The following is an 18,490-nucleotide window of genomic DNA, read 5'->3' as shown; positions in this document are numbered from 1 at the left end:
CAAGTGTCCTGAACAGTAGTGCTAGGCTAGGAGGACTTCGATGAACCGGGCTGTAGCGGACTACTATGGCTCGAGGAACACTAGACTACATTTCCCCATAAGAAAGGCTGCCAAGGATAAACAACTAGATTGTCGGATCCCACTCATACCAAGCATTTCAATCATACACACAATATGCCCGATATCAGTACATACAACATGGCATCACAACAAAACTCTACAACTCAAGTACTTTATTTAAAGGCTCCGGGGAGCCATACATAACAAGTTCATACAGATAGGGGTCACATGACCCAACACTCAAGTCATACAATCATACAAGCACATGCGGAAGCAACTAGTCTGAGTATAGACTCTAGAAAGAAAGAAGGCTTCTCGAAGCCTGTCTATCTACATAGGGCCCTCCATGGCCAGGATCACCACCTGGGTGGCTAGTCACTCGTCGACGTCAAGGTCTACGTAGAACCCATCGGAGGGGGCGGTGTTGTCGTCTAAAAATAGTAATTAAGCAAACATGAGTACAATGGTACTCAGCAAGTCTTACATCAGAACCTACTAAACATGCTTATTCTCAAGAAGGTGGTGGGGTTAATGCAGCAAGCCAGCTTTGACTCTTGGCTAAGCTATCCTACGGAACTTCACTAGTAAAATAGTTTTCGCACACGAGTCCACTACTCACCAACACAATACTCCACCGGGGATCCTCCCTCGTCATCCTACGAGAGGGCCATCCTCGGTACTCCCACTTATCTTGAGTCTTTTAGTAGTATCCATTAACTTGGCTATGAACTGTATAGGCAACCAAGTAGTCCTTTACGGCGGACGCGGCTATTCGAATAGTTTCATACCCTGCAGGGGTGTACTTCTTCATACACGCTTTCACCACTTACCGCCATTTACACAACATGTACTCGACAACCTTCAAGCGGAAGCCCAGCGAGGGTGTCGGCCACGGCCTACCTAAACACTTAAGTCTCTAGTCCAGGTTTATCGCCTATCCAGGTTCCATCCGCAGGGAGTCCGGCCAAGGTTTCCACATACGGCCCCGAACGATGTGAACAGGGATCCCGAGACACCAAACGGGTGACTCGGTACACCGTGCCACGGTGTATCTACCGCAACATAGCCCACCCCTAGGGTCAGCGCTACGCACGGCCGCCAACACATAACCTACAAACACCAGAAACTATTTGCAACTCCTGGACAGAGTACTAGGGTGATTAAGAAGCCGAGAGGGTCCATTGGTTTCGGGCCCAATGTACGGTAGTAACTTCATCTTAAATCACACATACAGATCTCAGTTCTTAGGGACGGCCTCAATGAAACAACCCACCATGTACTCCTACATGGCCTCTCATCGATACCTTTACCAAAACATGTTCAACACATCCCTCACATTACCGACATAAGCATTTCACTCTAGCCCATCACCCAGATGAACCAGACCTGACACAATTCTAAGCATAGCAGGCATAGCAAGGTAGGAATCACATACATGGCTCAATCAACTCCTACACATGCTAGTGGGTTTCATCTAGTTACTGTGGCAATGACAGGTCATGCAGAGGATAAGGGTTCAACTACCGTAGCACACAGCAGATTGAAATGCGTTGTCTTAATGCAGTAAACAAGAGCAGAAGCGAGAACATGGGTTGTATCGGAATGATCAATGGTTGCTTGCCTGATGGAGTGGTAGTGGGATACTGCCCTTCAGTTGGATACTCGTGAATATCCTCGGAGGCAGAACCTACCACGAAGAACACATCGGAACACAATCAACACATGACGATATGCAACAATATGATGCATGCTATGACATGGCAATATGAATGTGTCTTGGCCTAGTGCAAGCTATAACAGAAAGGAATGAACTCATTTGAATCAAAGATTCAAATATTAGCTCATTAAACATGGCCTTAATAGGCATTTCCTTATTCTGCTTAAACAGTAAGGTAAACTTGTTTTGTCATTCATGAAACCATTACAGATGGATAGATTGAATTTTTCTGATCATTTTTCATATATAAATCTTTGCATTTGGAGCTATGGTTGATTTTCTATGATTTTTAGAAGTTTTAACTATTTTCTGGAAATTCCTGAATAAAAATAAATCCAGAAAATGCATTACTGCGTCAGCATTGCGTCATGCTGACCTCAGCAGGTCAAAGGCGCCAGCCTAGGTCAAACCTGACTGGTGGGCCCCTTCTGTCAGCCTCTCAGCTAATTAACAGGATTAGATTAACACTAATTAGCTGTCAGTGGGGCCTGGGCCCACATGTCAGTGACTGATTTAATTAAAATTAATTAAAACCAATCCTAAATTAGTTAGCAGACCGGCCCCACCTGTCATACACTCAGGGGGGTCTACCTGGGCCCACCCAGGAGTCAAACTGGGTCAAACTCGCCGGTGACTCGACGCCGGCGAGGCCCGAGACGGTGGCGCAGCTCGGAAAACGCCCACAGGGCACGGGCGAGGCCATTCTTGGGCTCGTTAGAGAGCTCTTGCAGTCGCGCATCTAGTGGTGGTGGAGGCCGGGCCTATGGTGGCCGGAGACGACAACGGCGAGCTTCAAGGCGGCGGCCGGAGTTCGGCCATGTGTGGGGAGTGGGCTGCGGCGTGCAAACACGGAAACTGAAGCGCTAGCGAGGCACTACGCGATGCGACAAGCACGTTGCATAGCACGGGAGGACCAAATGGTCGCCGGAGCGACGCCGGCGACGAGCTCGAGCGGAGACGAGCTTCGGCCATGGTGGAACTATGGCCTAGAGTGTGCAAACGCATGGGAAAGAAGAGGGGAAAGGCGGCGCAGCTCACAGGGAGGTCGATGAGCAGCCCAGTGGGCTCGGGGGCGACCAGAGCGAGGCGAATCGATGAACAGCGTCCGACGGGTACCGAGGTTGAAGATGGCGCGATAGCGGCGATGCAGGGCCTCCGGCGAAGCGTGGCCCAGTGGGGAGGGCGAGGGCGTCGTGGCGGAGCGATTTGGCTTGTCGGAGGGGCGAGGGGGTGGCTCTGGCGTCGTCTACGGCGAACGGTGGCGAGGAACGCGCTCGGGCATCGCGGGATAGAGTGAGGGAGACGAGGGGGAGAGTGAGCGAGGATGAGAGGGGGGACGTGGGGGTCGCGTGGCATCCCTGGACGTCTCCAGGACGTCGGCAGAAGCAGGAGGTGGCCGGCGTGTGGCCGCGGGCGCCGGCCACGCGCTCCGCGTCCTTCTGGCGCGAGGAGGATGACGACTGGCAGCCAGTCGGCTGGGCCGAGTCAGGTGGGCTGGGCCAGCACAGGTAAGGCCCAGGTAGCTTCCCTCTCTCTCTTTTTTTTCTAATTGTTTCTGTTTTTCTATTAACTACAACTGTTGGGCTTTAATTAAAATACTAAAACGTTTCCAAAAATCTTGAAAATAAATGTGGGCTCTGTTTAGAATATTTCCAACAGCAAACATTTATTTGCAGAATTATTTGAGCATTTAAATTATTTTATAGCATTTAAATGCCCAAATTCAAATACTTATGATTTAACTCAATGACCTTCTGTTGACCTAGGAAAATGTGCACCAATTTTGCCAGAAGTTTTAACCCAAGACAAAGAGGGTGAACTTTTTAGAAGGGCATTTCAGGTTCATTGAAAATAATTTTAGTAAACCCTAGTTGTTTCCAGGGGGTGTTGGGGGTTTCTGCTTTCCCCATTTCAAGTTTAAGAGAAATTTAAACATGATGCACACTCTAATGCTTGAACTAGCTAGGGTGTGACACTACTCTACTATGATCTGCGTAGGTGCTTTCTGTCGTACTAGCATTACTCCACCCTTCAAGCTAAACAACACAACACTCAGAATTCGAAAGCTTAGTTGTTCAAATATGATTGTGATATGATACTGATATTAGTTAACCGACACATTTAATTGGTTAGCTAAAGGTCCCACTTGAGTTTCCAAATGCATGTCGCGACATATAGAGAGACAGCATAATTGCATTTCTTTGTCACTTGTTGACCGTACTTTCTTGTCCATACCAAATCTTAGTTGTTATTTCAAAGCAAACATCGGTTGCTAACTACCCTTTGCGTGGTTTGCAGCTTCAGATCTGCCATCCCACTGCCACGGTCAACACTGCACTCATCATGCTTATGTTTTCCCCATTTTATGATGACCACAATCAGCCTACGTGGTTCGTGTCGTAATAGCACTGCTCCACCCATCGAGCTAAACAAGCTTAGTTGTACAAATTCATAATCAATATTATTGCTGATATTAGTAAAACTGAGAGATGTTTAATTGGTTAGCTAAATGTTCCTACTTTAGTTTCGAAATGCTTGTGAGCCACATATGGAGAGACCGGAAAGAATAGTATTTCTCTGTGCGCTCTGGTTCATCATGGGTGGCCAACCGACATTGTATTAAAAGACTTGAATATCTTCAACTGCTTGCTCTTCTGCTCTTCTTTAAGATGATACTCTTCTCTTGCGGTCGACTGGTCAGGTCGAGTTGTTCTCCCTTAGTATATTTTGAATCTGTCAGGTCAGGTCGACTTGTTCTTCTTTACTATATGTTGAGGCTATCATCTGTGAAGTATCATCACTTCTGGAGCTCTCATATTTTGAGTAGTAGGCCACATTATATTAATGCACACAACAAATTACAGCATGCATGGCATCTTTTAAAAGAATTGCAGAGATAGCACAAAGGGGTTTACAGGGAGGCAGTATTGGATTAGAGTCACTTCTGCATTACAAAGAAAATCTCACTTGTTTTTATGTTTTCATGCATGTCAGATATTGAACATTATCAAAATGAATATGAGAATGGGCGCATGAGAGGAATATTGAGGAATGATCCACTGCCTAACAAACTTGGCACGGTGGAGGATGGCCTATCTTATTCACCCATCAAGGTGCTTGCTCTAACTTTGCAAAGTTGTATTGGTCGCACATATTTTGCTTCTGACCTCTTGCATTACTTCTACTTTGTTACACCATCTGCTTAGTTTAAGCATCATATATGAGTATATGCCATGCCTATCCATTTTCTGTACCTATTCCATGTGTCGTCACACTATGTTTTTCCAGTCAAATGTTGTTCTTTCGTAATAGGTGTCCAAAAGGAACAGGGTGAGTGCAGGTCGTCAAGGAGTACAAACTAGGTATTTGGAAAAGGTAGTGATAACTGTTATATCACATAGATCAGCAGCCACAGAAAACACAGGCCCAACTGTACCACACTTTACTCCTACTCCAGTGGCCAAACCCCTATTAGAATTGCTGGGAGCCCAGCGTCAGGTACTGTCTATGATATCAATTCAAAATTTGAACTCCTAAATTTCTGCTTGTGCCTTACCTTCTCTCTTGTATGAAAACTAATTTCAGATGAATCTCCTTTCTCAAAGGATCATATGATCTCAAAACAATAATGGGCTATGCATTGCTCTTGTCAGTACCTCTCTCCCTTTTGCCTTGTAACGCTGTACTTAATTAATTGCTATTTGATTATGTATCATCAGTCTACACCTGAGCTTCATTATCCTTTGTTTCTTCCAATATTATTTGATCTATATTTACTCTTTGCAAAATGTAGAATAATGGCAACGCTTATAAAGAATTTTCTTTGGGGAATTTATTGAATTATCCTTCCATCAACATGGAGAAGGGCTTTGTCCAGCCCGTGTTAACATGTAATGTAAGTTCATCCTTCTCAAGCCTTCAAACTTTGTTCTAGTATAGATTTGGATAGGCATCATTTCCTCCACTGTTGTTTGATTTGCTGTTTACATATGATTGGATGTTTGCAACAACTACCAGTTTCAAATTGTAGTTGTAAAAATATGTTCCTTATGCAGAACAGATCCATTTATTTGCTTATATGATTGTGAAACCTGTTACGTGTCTCCTTGTTTCTCTTTCAGACTCGTATCTCTTACGCCAGGCAGAACTTTAGGGAAGATAGTGAGCCAAACCATCTTGAGGACAGCGAGATGACCCCAAGGTCCTGTCTTGATGAAGATAGTGAGTTGAAGCTACTCACCAGTAGGTGTGAGACAACCTCTATGCAGTCGCTGCCTCAATCAGTTCGACTTCTTCAGTCTCAACTTAAAGCGGAAAGGCTTGCTTCAGCTCAGCTCCGACTTGAAGTCAAAGATGCAATGAAGATGTCAGAGGACTGCCGTGCGCACCATCATGCCTTAAATCTAGTGTTGATGCATCTATCGTTGACACAACTAAGGTCTACTCAGCTTCTTCAGCTCTTTGGGGGGGGCGACCTGGCCAAGCCTAGTGCTTTCTGAAGTGGTCTTAATTTTGTATATTCTTTTATCGGCGCGTTTATTTGCACTGGTGGCGAACTTTGATGCCCAGTGGATGTAATATGTGTGATAGCCGTGATAGCCTAGCGTAAGTTGCTTGCTTATTTATTTCCTTGTTGTCTTGTTTATTTGTTTGCTTCTAGTCATTGCAGTTCTTTTTTCGTGGTTTGCTAGTGGCTGCAATAACCTATTTTTTAAAACTAGGCTACAATAACCATGGGCTAATGTTTACTGTAGTGACACTGGGCCTCCTACGGGCCGTAGAAACAGTGGGCCTTCTACTGGTCGTAGAAAAAATGGGCCTTCTACGGGCCGTAGAAACAATGGGCCTTCTACAGGCCGTATCATCAATGGGCCTTATATGGGCAGTATGATCGATGGCCAAACATGGGCCAATAATAGGCCGCATTATGGCCGTAAACGGGCTAGAGTTGGAATCGTCCGTTCATGGGCCGACCATAACGGGCCATCGTTAATAGGTCGTATTTGATGACGCTATGAAAACGGCCCAATGTATTAACGGACCACAAACGGGCCGACTGTAACCACGGGCTGAATTTGGCCCACAAGCAGAAAATGACAGTAACGGGCCGTAAGTAAACGAATGCTGGAAATGAGCCCAAGAATAAATGGGCTCTGAGAAGGCCGAAAGATAACATGGGCTGGAAACGGCCCAATGGAATAACGGGCCATTAATTGGTATAAAGTGATACACTGTTCATTACGGGCCAGTTTCACCACGGGCTGTTAATGGGTGTAAAGTGATACACTGTTCACTACGGGCCAGTTTCACCACGGGCCGTTAATAGGCCAAGAGTTACATACGGCCTCATATGGGCCGAAAGATGTCATGGGCCATACATGGGCGAGAAGTGAAAACGGGCTGGAATCATATTGGGTGGCCCAGACGACGCTACTGGGCCTAATTCGGATAGGACGTAACGGGCCTTGGTTAGCGGGCTGTAAATGGGCTATATGCGAACATGCCGTTGACATGCTTTACATGGGCCGGCCCGCCACCTTTTGACCAAGTCAAACGGGCCGGCCTTTTCACAGGAATGGGCCTCTGTTGGGCTGTGCCACGTGTCGATGTATCATAGGTGCCTATCTGACCCACTAATGAGCTGACACGTGTTTCGTCCGTCCAATAAGAATTTTACACGTGGAAATTTCCCATTGGTCGGGGCTGTTAACGGGTTATTGGATCCAAAACCCGACCCGATAGCTTAACGTCGTTCCGTTACGGTGGATGCCACATTTTGGTCACCCTTGACGAAAGCACTTCTGTGACGCGTGATTTATCGTCATGGAAGTGGACACTACCGTGATGATAATTTTGGTAATGTCATGGAACACTTCTACGACAACACAGGTATGACTATCTTGTTTCTGTCATAAATTTGTCATGGATGTACATGCATGACAAAAAACACGACCTACTATGACAAACACGTATCATCACAGAAGTGTATTTTTTGTAGTGTGAACTCCATGATCGACGCCCAGTCGGATTCGATAGGCACGGGCACAGGCGGTTCGGAGTCCGTGGCCGGGGAAGAATCCGGTAGTTCGGCGTCACGGCTCCCGTGAAGGGTAAGGTCGATACTCGGCTCGATCGCCATTGAGGATGCGGCCTCCGTGGCGGGGTCTATCCACCTGTCCATGGGTGGCGCAATTGGCTCCGAATTGAGGGTCGGAGCGGTTGCCGGTGCAATCTCCCGAACACAGTCCGATGGTAGAGCTAAATCATGCTCATCATGACCGTGTGGCGCACTCGGCAGGGGCTCGAATCCGTCGAAGATCAAGTCTTCGCGGATATCGGCCATGTAGTTTAAGCTTCCAAACCTGACCTGGTGGCCAGGGGCGTAACTCTCGATCTGCTCCAGATGGCCAAGCGAGTTGGCCCGCGGTGCGAAGCCGCCGAATACAAAGATTTGTCTGGGGAGAAAAGTCTCACCCTGGACTGCATCGCTATCGATGATTGAAGGAGCCATCAAGCCTAATGATGACGACACAGAGGAACTCTCAATGAAAGCACCAATGTCGGTGTCAAAATCGGCGGATCTCGGGTAGGGGGTCCCGAACTGTGCGTCTAAGGCGGATGGTAACAGGAGGCAGGGGACACGATGTTTTACCCAGGTTCGGGCCCTCTTGATGGAGGTAATACCCTACGTCCTACTTGATTGTTCTTGATAATATGAGTAGTACAAGAGTTGATCCACCACGAGATCGAAGAGCCTAAACCCTAGAAGCTAGCCTATGGTATGGCCGTTGTTGTCCTACGGACAACAACCCTCCGTTTTATATAGACACCAGAGGAGTCTAGGGTTATATAGAGTCGGTCACAAGGAAGGAGATCTACATATCCATATTGCCAAGCTTGCCTTCCACGCCAAGGAGAGTCCCATACGGACACGGGACGAAGTCTTCAACCTTGTATCTTCATAGTCTAACAGTCCGGCCAAAGGATATAGTCCGGCTGTCCGGATACCCCCTAATCCATGACTCCCTCACTAGCCATAGACATGAGTTTTCATTTGATTAACGGGATCACATCATTAGAGAATGATGTGATTGACTTGACCCATTCCGTTAGCTTAGCACGATGATCATTTAGTTTGTTGTTATTGCTTTCTTCATGACTTATACATGTTCCTATGACTATGAGATTATGCAACTCCCGAGAACCGGAGGAACACTTTGTGTGCTACCAAACGTCACAATGTAATTGGGTGATTATAAAGGTGCTCTACAGGTGTCTCCGATGGTACTTGTTGAGTTGGCATAGATCGAGATTAGGATTTGTCACTTGATTGTCGGAGAGGTATCTCTGGGGCCTCTCGGTAGTGCACGTCACCATAAGCCTTGCAAGCAATGCAACTAATGAGCTAGTTGCGGGATGATGCATTACGGAACGAGTAAAGAGACTTGCTGGTAACGAGATTGAGCTAGGTATTGAGATACCGACGATCGAATCTCGAGCAAGTAACTTACCGATGACAAAGGGAGCAACGTATGTTGTTATGCGGTTTGACCGATAAAGATCTTCGTAGAATATGTAGGAGCCAATATGAACATCCAGGTTCTGCTATTGTTTATTGACCGGAGATGTGTCTCGGTCATGTCTACATAGTTCTCGAACCCGTAGGGTCCGCACGCTTAACGTTCGGTGATGATCGGTATTATGAGTTTATGTGATTTGATGTACCGAAGGTTGTTCGGAGTCCCGGATGAGAGCACGGACATGACGAGGAGTCTTGAAATGATCAAGTCGTAAAGATCGATATATTTGAAGGCTATGTTCGGACATCGAAAAGGTTCCAAGTGATCCGGGTATTTTTTTGGAGTACCAGGGGGAGTTACGGGAATACGGGAGTACATATGGGCCTTAGTGTGCTTTAAGGGAAAAAGAGGAGAAGCCACGAGGGCTGGCCACGCGCCCCCCATGGGCCTAGTCCGAATTGTACTAGGGGAGGGGCTGTGCCCCCTCTTTCCTTCTCCTCCCCTTCTCCTTCCTTCCCCTCCTAGTAGGACTAGGAAAGGAGGAATCCTACTCCTACTAGGAGGAGGATTCCTCCCCCCTTTCGCGTGCCTAGAGAGGCCGGCCAGCCTCCCCTCCCTCCTTTATATACATGGGGAGGGGGCACCCTAGAACACACAAGTTGATCAGTTGATCTTTTAGCCTTGTGCGGTGCCCCCCTCCGCCATAATCCACCTCGGTCATATCGTAGCGGTGCATAGGCGAAGCCCTGCGTCGGTAGCATCATCATCACCGTCATCACGCCGTCGTGCTGACGGAACTCTCCCTCGAAGCTCTGCTGGATCAGAGTTCATGGGACGTCACCGAGCTGAATGTTTGCTGAACTCGGAGGTGCCGTACATTCGGTACTTGGATCGGTCGGACCGTGAAGATGTACGACTACATCAACCGTGTTCTCATAACACTTTCGCTTACGGTCTACAAGGGTACGTGGACGAAACTCTCCCCTCTCATTGCTATGCATCACCATAATCTTGCGTGTGTGTAGGAAAATTTTGAAATTACTGCGTTCCCCAACACATAGTTATCAGCTAGATGGCTTCTTCTCTCTCTTTGGATCTCAATACAAAGTTCTCCTTGATCTTCTTGGAGATCTATTCCATGTAACTCTTTTTGTGGTGCGTTTGTCGAGATCCGATGAATTGTGGGTTTATGATCAAGTTTATCTACGAACAATATTTGATTCTTCTCTGAAATCTTTTATGTATGATTGGTTATCTTTGCAAGTCTCTTTGAATTATCAGTTTGGTGTGTCCTACTAGATTGATCTTTCTTGCAATGGGAGAAGTGCTTAGCTTTGGGTTCAATCTTGCAGTGTCCTTTCCTAGTGACAGTAGGGGCAGCATGGTACGTATTGTATCGTTGCCATCGAGGATAAAAAGATGGGGTTTATATCATATTTCTTGAGTTTATCCCTCTACATCATGTCATCTTGCCTAATGCGTTACTCTGTTCTTATGAACTTAATACTCTAGATGCATACTGGATAGCGGTCGATGTGTGGAGTAATAGTAGTAGATGCAGAATCGTTTCGGTCTACTTGTCACGGACGTGATGCCTATATACATGATCATGCCTAGATATTCTCATAATTATGCACTTTTCTATCAATTGCTCGACAGTAATTTGTTCACCCACCATAATACTTATGCTATCTTGAGAGAAGCCACTAGTGGAACCTATGGCCCCCGGGTCTATCTTTTATCATATAAGTTTGCAATCTATTTTACCTTGCATTCTTTACTTTCAATCTATATCATAAAAATACCAAAATATTTATTTATCTTATTACCTCTATTAGATCTCACTCTCGTAAGTGACCGTGAAGGGATTGACAACCCCTTTATCGCGTTGGTTGCGAGGTTCTTATTTGTTTGTGCAGGTACGAGGGACTTGCGTGTAGTCTCCTACCTGATTGATACCTTGGTTCTCAAAAACTGAGGGAAATACTTAAGCTACTTTGCTGCATCACCCTTTCCTCTTCAAGGGAAAACCAACACAGTGCTCAAGAGGTAGCGAACCTTCATAGGCACGGGGCCTTGCTTCATGGGTAGAACTTCTAGAGGTGCTGGATGTTCCAAGCGTTCTGGATGGGGACCCCATCCTGCGTTTCCAGGCGCGCGGCGCCAGGCCTAGAGACACGGGCAATCCTAAATGGGACCTCCCACATGGGTGAGAGCTTGTGCAACCCTTCCTTGGAGAGTACCCGCCTCAGGACGAGATCGCCCTCCTCGAGCATCCTGGAACGGATGCTCCGGCAGTGATACCGCCACAGCGCCTGCTGGTACCTTGCCGCTTGGAGCGAGGCTTGGCGGCGGTGTTCCTCCCCCAGCATGAGGTCCATCCCCCGCGAGGCGTCCTGGTGTGCCTCGTCAAATGCGAAGACCCACGTGGAGCGATGCCTGACCTCGTGAGGTAGAACCGCTTCTGCTCCGTAGACGAGGAAGAATGGAGTCTCGCACGTTGGCTTGGTCGCGGTGGTGCGGATGGACCACAACACAGACTAGAGCTCGTTGAGCCAACCCCTGCCGCAGGCCTCGAGCTTCTTCTTGAAGGTTCTTGCCTTGAGGCCCCTCAGGACCTCTGCGTTGGTGCACTCAGCTTGGCCATTGCTCCTGGAGTGAGCCACCGAGGCGTGGCATATCTGCGTTCTAAGGTTAGAAAAATACATTTTGAAAAGGTTGCTGGTGAACTGCAAGCCATTGTCAGTGATGATGCGGTTAGGGACCCCGAAACATCTTACGGGGCCCTTGATGAACTTGACGGCCGAGCCAGCCGGGATGGTGCGGACGGCTTCCACCTCTGCCCACTTGGTGAATTTGTTGATGGTGACGTAGAGGTAGCGGTAGCCCTCAGGCGCTCAACGGAACGGGCCCAAGATGTCCAGCCCCTAGACCGCGAACGGCCATGAGAGCAGGATGGTATGGAGACCCTGAGTAGGCTGGTGGATCTTCTTGGCATGAAATTGGCAGGCTTCACAGGATCTTAACAGCTCGGTGGCGTCGTTGAGCTCCAAGGCCAGTAGAATCCACTGCGGAACGCCTTGCCCACGAGGGTGCACGATGAAGAATGATGTGCGCAGTCCCCGCCATGTATGTCTGCCAACAGCTCGCATCTGTGACCCCTAGAGATGCATCACAGAGAAACATCATTTGGCCGTTTCCGGTAGAGCTCACTGTCCTGGATGCGGTACACAGTGGTCTGGCGGGCCACACGCTCTGCGTCTTCCTCCTTCTCCGGCAAGGTGCCTTGGAGCAGGTACACCTTGAACTCCTCTGTCCAACACCCCTCCTGAGGCTCTAGCACAAGGAGAAGATGGGCTCCTGAGGTTGGGCCACAAGCAGGGGCGCCCGAGAGGGGTGCTGGGGGGAGCTCCTCCTGAGATGACGTTGGTCGCATGGTGAATGGGGCTGCCGACGGCTTGACGAGCCGCTCCTCAAAGATGCCAGGCTCCTGAGGCAAGCACCGAGATGCCCTCTTGGCGATGTCCTTTGCTTCCTTGTTCGTGTCGCGCGGCACGTGCTGCAGTTCTAGGCCCAAGAATTGTTTCTCAATTTTGCATACCTCCTCAAGGTATGCCTCCATGTGCTCGTCCTTCGGCTTGTATTCTTTGTTGGAGAAGTTGACGAGGAGCTGAGAGTCACCCTTGATGGTGAGGTGCCTCACTCCCAAGGCTGCCGCAGCCTTGAGACCGGCGATCAGGCCTTCGTACTCTATGATGTTGTTGGAGACCTTCTCGCCTTGCCGGAAGCAGAGCTGCACGGCATAGTAGAGCTTGTCCTGGGTGGGTGAGATGAGCACGGCTCCAGCCCCTACACCCTAACGCATGAATGCACCATCGAAGTACATGACCCAACCGTCTGGTGCCTTGCTTCCCAGCGAGAGGGGATGGTCCTCGCCCACTTCTGGGCCAGGAACATCGGTCCATTCTGCAATGAAGTCGGCGAGTGTCGCACCCTTGATGACTCTGGTGGTGCTGAACTCCAACTGGAACTCCTGGAGTTCGATGTTCCATTAGGTGACTCTTCCTGCTGCATTGGGGCTCCGGAGTACTCCCTCTAGCATGTAAGCTGACACAACTTTGATAGGGTGGCCATGGAAGTACTGGCGCAGCTTTTGGGAGGCGACGAGGAGCTCAAGCAAGAGCTTCTATAGCATGGGGTAGCATGCCCGCGCATCGCGCAGTACCGTGCTGACGAAGTACACCAGGTGTTCGACGAGGGCAAAAGTGTTAGCGGGGTCTTGTACCTCCTGGGGCCGGATGGCCTCAAGAGCTTGGTCGTTCGTTGAGACGGCCAAGGCCTGAGGAGCACCGCCTTGAGGAACCTGGTCATCTGCTGAGGCATCCGAAGCCTCAGGAGCGCCGTCCTAAGGAACCTGGTCATCTGCTAAGGCAGCCGAGGCCTCAGGAGCATCGTCCCAAAGCCGCGGCATCTTGACTGGGTGTGGGGTGCTGCTCCGCGAGCCCTTGGCCAGGCGCTCCTCTCGGACCGCCACTTGCGCTGCACTGGCAGAGTGAGGTGTGGCGGCTAGGTAGAGCACCAAGGGCTCAAGGGGACGTGGTGCTACCATCACTGGCGGGCTAGTGAGGTACCTCTTGAGGTCTTGGAATGCCGCGTCAGCCTCCGGAGTCCACTCGAATGGCCCTTTCTTTTTCATCAGCTTGAAGAACGGGAGGGCGTGTTCTCCCAGCTTGGAGATGAAGTGCCCCAGCGAGGTTACACAGCCTGCCAGCTTTTGCATCTCCTTGAGGGTTTGTGGCAGGCTCATCCTTTCTATTGCCTTAACCTTCTCCGGGTTGGCCTCGATCCCCTAGTGCGACACCAGAAAGCCTAGCAGCTTGCCGAATGGGACACCAAACACACATTTCTCTGGATTGTGTCGCAGATCTACCTTGCGCAGGCTGGAAAATGTGTCCTCCAGGTCTTCAATAAGGGTCATTGCCTCTCGAGACTTCACCACTATGTCGTCGATGTAGGCCTCGGCATTTCTCCCGAGCTGCTGACCCAGGGCGATGTGCATCAGCCGCTGCAAGGTTGCTCCGGCATAACGCAGTCCAAATGGCATGCAAGTGTAGCAATACACCCCACAAGGGGTCAGGAAAGTCATCTTCTCAACATCCTGCACCGCCATCTGGATTTGGTGATAGCCTAAGAAGGCGTCCAGAAAACACAGCAGGTCACACTCGGCTGTGGAGTCGATGATTTGGTCGATGCGTGGAAGTGGAAAGGGGTCTTGAGGGCAAGCCTTGTTGAGGTTGGTAAAATCAATGCACATGCGCTCCTTCCCACCTTTCTTGAGGACAATAACTGGGTTCGCCAGCCATTCCAGGTACCGCACCTCCTGAATGACACCAGCCTCTTGGAGTTTGCGAGTCTCTTGGACGATGAACGACTACTTCTCCGTGGACTGTAGCCGCGCCTTCTGTTTCACCGGGCGCATGTTTGGGCACACCCATAGGTGATGCTCAATTATTCCCCTCTGGATCCCAACCTGATCCTTGGGCTCCCATGCGAACACATCCTTGTTCATGCGCAAGAAGCTCACCAACACCTCTTCTTGATCCAGAGGGAGGCCGGCGCCTATGGTGAAGGTGGCGCCTGATGCCCCATCTTCATCAACCAGCACCTACTTTGTCTCGGCACGGTCTTGAGAGAACAATTGCTTCTTCCTTGGTGCAGCCCCCGGAGCCTTCGGGGCTCCTTACTCACTTCACCGAGCGGCCGCCGCGGCCCTGAAGGCATGCTTGAGGGCCAACAATGCTTCCTTGGTGTCCCCTGCCATAGTGAGGACGCCACTGCTTCCCGACATCTTCATGAGATTGTAGGCAGGGTGAGTTGCTGCCATGAACTTGGCCAAGGCTAGGTACCCAAGGACGGCGTTATACAGGAGGCCGATGTGGGTGATGTCGAAGTCGATAAGCTCGGTGCGGTAGTTGTCGCGGGTGCCGAAGGTGACGGGGAGGCGGATCTGCCCCAGGGGGTAGGTGGAGCCGTCGACGACTCCGGAGAAAGGCTTGGTGGTGCGGAGCCGGCCATGGGGCACATGAAGCAAGCCAAACGCTTCCAGAGAGTGCACATTGAGGCTGGCTCCACCATCGATGAGGGTCTTGGTGACCGCCACGTTGCAGATGGTGGGGGTGCAGAGCTTCCGGAGCGCACCGGCGCCTGCAGTGGTTGTGGGGTGGTCCCTCGCGTCGAAGGTGAGATCAGCCTTAGGTGCCGCCCAGCCCGGTGGAGCTCCCCGTTGCACGTGAGTGGCACCCACCTGGCAGAAGAATTGCTTGATCTGGCGATCCGAGGGCGGCGCCTGTGAACCGCCTAGGAGGGCTACGACGGCGTGGGGCACCGGTGCCGCGAAGCGTGCGATGAAGCGGCCGCGCAACTCCTCCCAGGAGGCCACCGAAGACCCTGGCAAGCTGAGAAGCCGGGTGTATGGTGCGCCCGCGAGGGCCATGGGGAGCCAGTTCGCCATGACCTTGTTGTCGCCGCCCGCTGCCCAAACAGCCTCCTCGTACGCTCGAAGAAAAGCTGTCGGGATCCGCCACGCCGTTGTATCGGGGCGGCAGATCTGACCTGAACTTCAGCGGCCACTGCACCTACCGCAGGGCGGGGGTGAAAGCTCGGAGGCCCTCAGATCCCCTGAAAGCACACCTCGGTCTAGTCGATGGAGCAGCGCTTGCCATGAGAGCCGAACACCGGAGCACGGCGGACAAAGAGGCGGATCTCCAACGCACCCCTACCTGGCGCGCCAAATGTCAGATTTCGGGCTCTGCAAATCCTTGATAGATTCGAACTCTGGGGTGCGTGCAAAGAACTCAACCTCCCCAGTCTGCCTACTCGTCAATCTCATGGCCTAGCTCGATGAACTGGAAGGAAATGTGACACAGCAGTTTACCCAGGTTCGTGCCACCTTGCGGCGTAAAACCCTACTCCTGCTTTGTCATGGATTGGCCTCGAGGGGCTGAGGATGAACTAGTACAGTGGGAGAACAAACTCAGGAGGAGGCATGTTCTTGCGCTCGAGTGAGCTGGTGAGGATGGAATGGATCCAATCGGGGTCCGATCCCCCTCTACGGTGGTGGCTAGGCCCTATTTATAGAGGCCTTTGTCCTCTTCCCAAATGAAGGCGGGAAGGGATCCCACAACGGCCGGGAGACAACTAGTACATCTTATCCTGACAAAAGTAGTCTTCTCCTGCAAAGCCTCTGGTCGTGACATCGCAGTGGGCTCGGTGATGACCTCCGTCCTGCTGTCCTGGCAGTCTTGGTATCGTTGCATGGGAATGGAAACCTTTGGCTGATTCCTCGAGACTCTGCGCCTACTCTTGCCTCCTTAGCACCAAGGAGGAAACTGTTGTCCTGCACCCGCTGGCGCCCGCCTGGCCTTGGTCGTCACAGCTCACATCATCTGAACCTCACGAGGTGAAGCTTGCATAGAAGTCTCCGCTCCTCAGGAGCTATCCTGAGGAGCCGCTCCTTCTGGAGGTCTTGGTGTCGTCTGCCTCGCGAGGGTCTTGAGTTGTTGATGCTGAACGCAGGTCGTACCAGGCCGTTGATGGAGCCACATCGTGGGCCACAAGCAGGCAAGTCTGGGTACCCCATTCGCAGAACACCGGCAGATGATTGTGGCAAACTAAAAAGCAACGAAAGCAAAGACTCATACATTACACGACTCTCCAAGCAAAACTCATATCATGTGATGAATAAAAGTATAGCTCCAAATAATTTACCGACGGATTGTAGACGAAAGAGCGGATGCCATCCGGGGCATCCCCAAGCTTAGACGCTTGGGTATCCTTGAATATTACCTTGGGGTGTCTTGGGCATCCCCAAGCTTAGGGTCTTTCCACTCTTATTCCTTCATACATTGTGATCTCACCCAAAACTTGAAAACTTCAGCACACTAAACTCAATAGAAAACACATGAGATCCGTTAGTATAACATGCAAATCATAAAATTTAGGTACTGTTGTAAATCCATTCATTTTTTTTATTATTGCATAATACCTATTGTACTCTAACTTCTCCATGACTTATACCCCCTGATACAATCCATAGATTCATTAAAACAAGCAAACTATGCAACAAAAACAGAATATGTCAAAAACAGAATAGTCCATAATGATCTGAACAAACACAATAATTTTGTAACTACAAAAATTCTGAAAAATTAGGACAATGTGGGAAATTTGTATATCAATCATGTGTAAAACATTCAGAATTTTATCATATTCCAGTGAATTTAAACAATTCTTCTACTGGGAGCAAAAGTTTCTGTTTTTTTCACATAATCAAATCAACTATCAACCAAATCATCCCAAAGGCTTTACTTGGCATAAACACTAATATAAACATATAAGCACAATCATAACAGTAACATAATTCTGTGAAAACTCAAAAAAATATAAGTGATAACTATTGGGTTGTCTCCCAACAAGCTCTTCCTTTATAGCCATTAAGATAGGCCTTGCGATTTCAATGATGCTCACATGAAAGACAAGAATTGAAGCACAACGAGAGCATCATATTACATGTGACAAACAAATTTAAGTCTAACATACTTTCTATGCATAGGCATTTTATGAGCAAAAAAATTATCAATACAAGAAATACATAACATATGCAAGGGAGAAGAATAAAACATTAACAATCTCAACATAACGAGAGGTAATTTAGTAACATGAAAATTTCTACAACCATATTTTCCTCTCTCATAAATACATGTAAGATCATAATCAAATTCAACAATGTAGCTATATATAAAATTTTCTCTTCATGATCCACATGCATAAAAAATTTATAATCTTCCAAGTTAGTGTGACTAACATCAACTAAAGTCATCACCTCTCCAAACCCACTTTTATCAAAAAATTCATAGGATTGAACACTCTCCAAATATGTGGGATTTTTTTACCTAAAGTTGATACTCTTCCAAACTCACTTTCAATATTATTGCAAACATTATTATCAATAAGATATTCATCATGAGGCTTAAATAAATTTTCAAGATCATCAGAAGCATTATCACCCCAATCATGATCATTGCAATAAGTAGTGGACATAAAAAAATTATCATCCCTAAGCTTGTTGCTTTGCATATCATTAGCACAATTGACATTAATAGATTTTATAATACTATCATTGCAATCATGCTTT

General features: G+C 48.8%; 1 protein-coding gene across 1 annotated transcript; it reads right to left on the bottom strand.

Annotated features, from left to right (window-relative positions):
* Positions 1-12,469: 12,469 nt before the first annotated feature.
* Positions 12,470-12,919, bottom strand: LOC147971485 (uncharacterized). Its single transcript, XM_087523992.1, has one exon. The coding sequence runs from the start codon at positions 12,917-12,919 to the stop codon at positions 12,470-12,472; it is 450 nt and encodes a 149-aa protein (XP_087380118.1).
* Between the last annotated feature and the right edge of the window lie 5,571 nt (positions 12,920-18,490).

The sequence above is a fragment of the Triticum urartu genome, chromosome 5A (genome assembly GCF_056163025.1).
Source record: "Triticum urartu cultivar PI428250 chromosome 5A, HENAU_Tu73, whole genome shotgun sequence".
Lineage (NCBI taxonomy): Eukaryota > Viridiplantae > Streptophyta > Magnoliopsida > Poales > Poaceae > Triticum > Triticum urartu.
The sequence above is the reverse complement of the archived record's forward strand: the minus strand, read 5'-3'. Positions and strand labels throughout refer to the sequence as shown.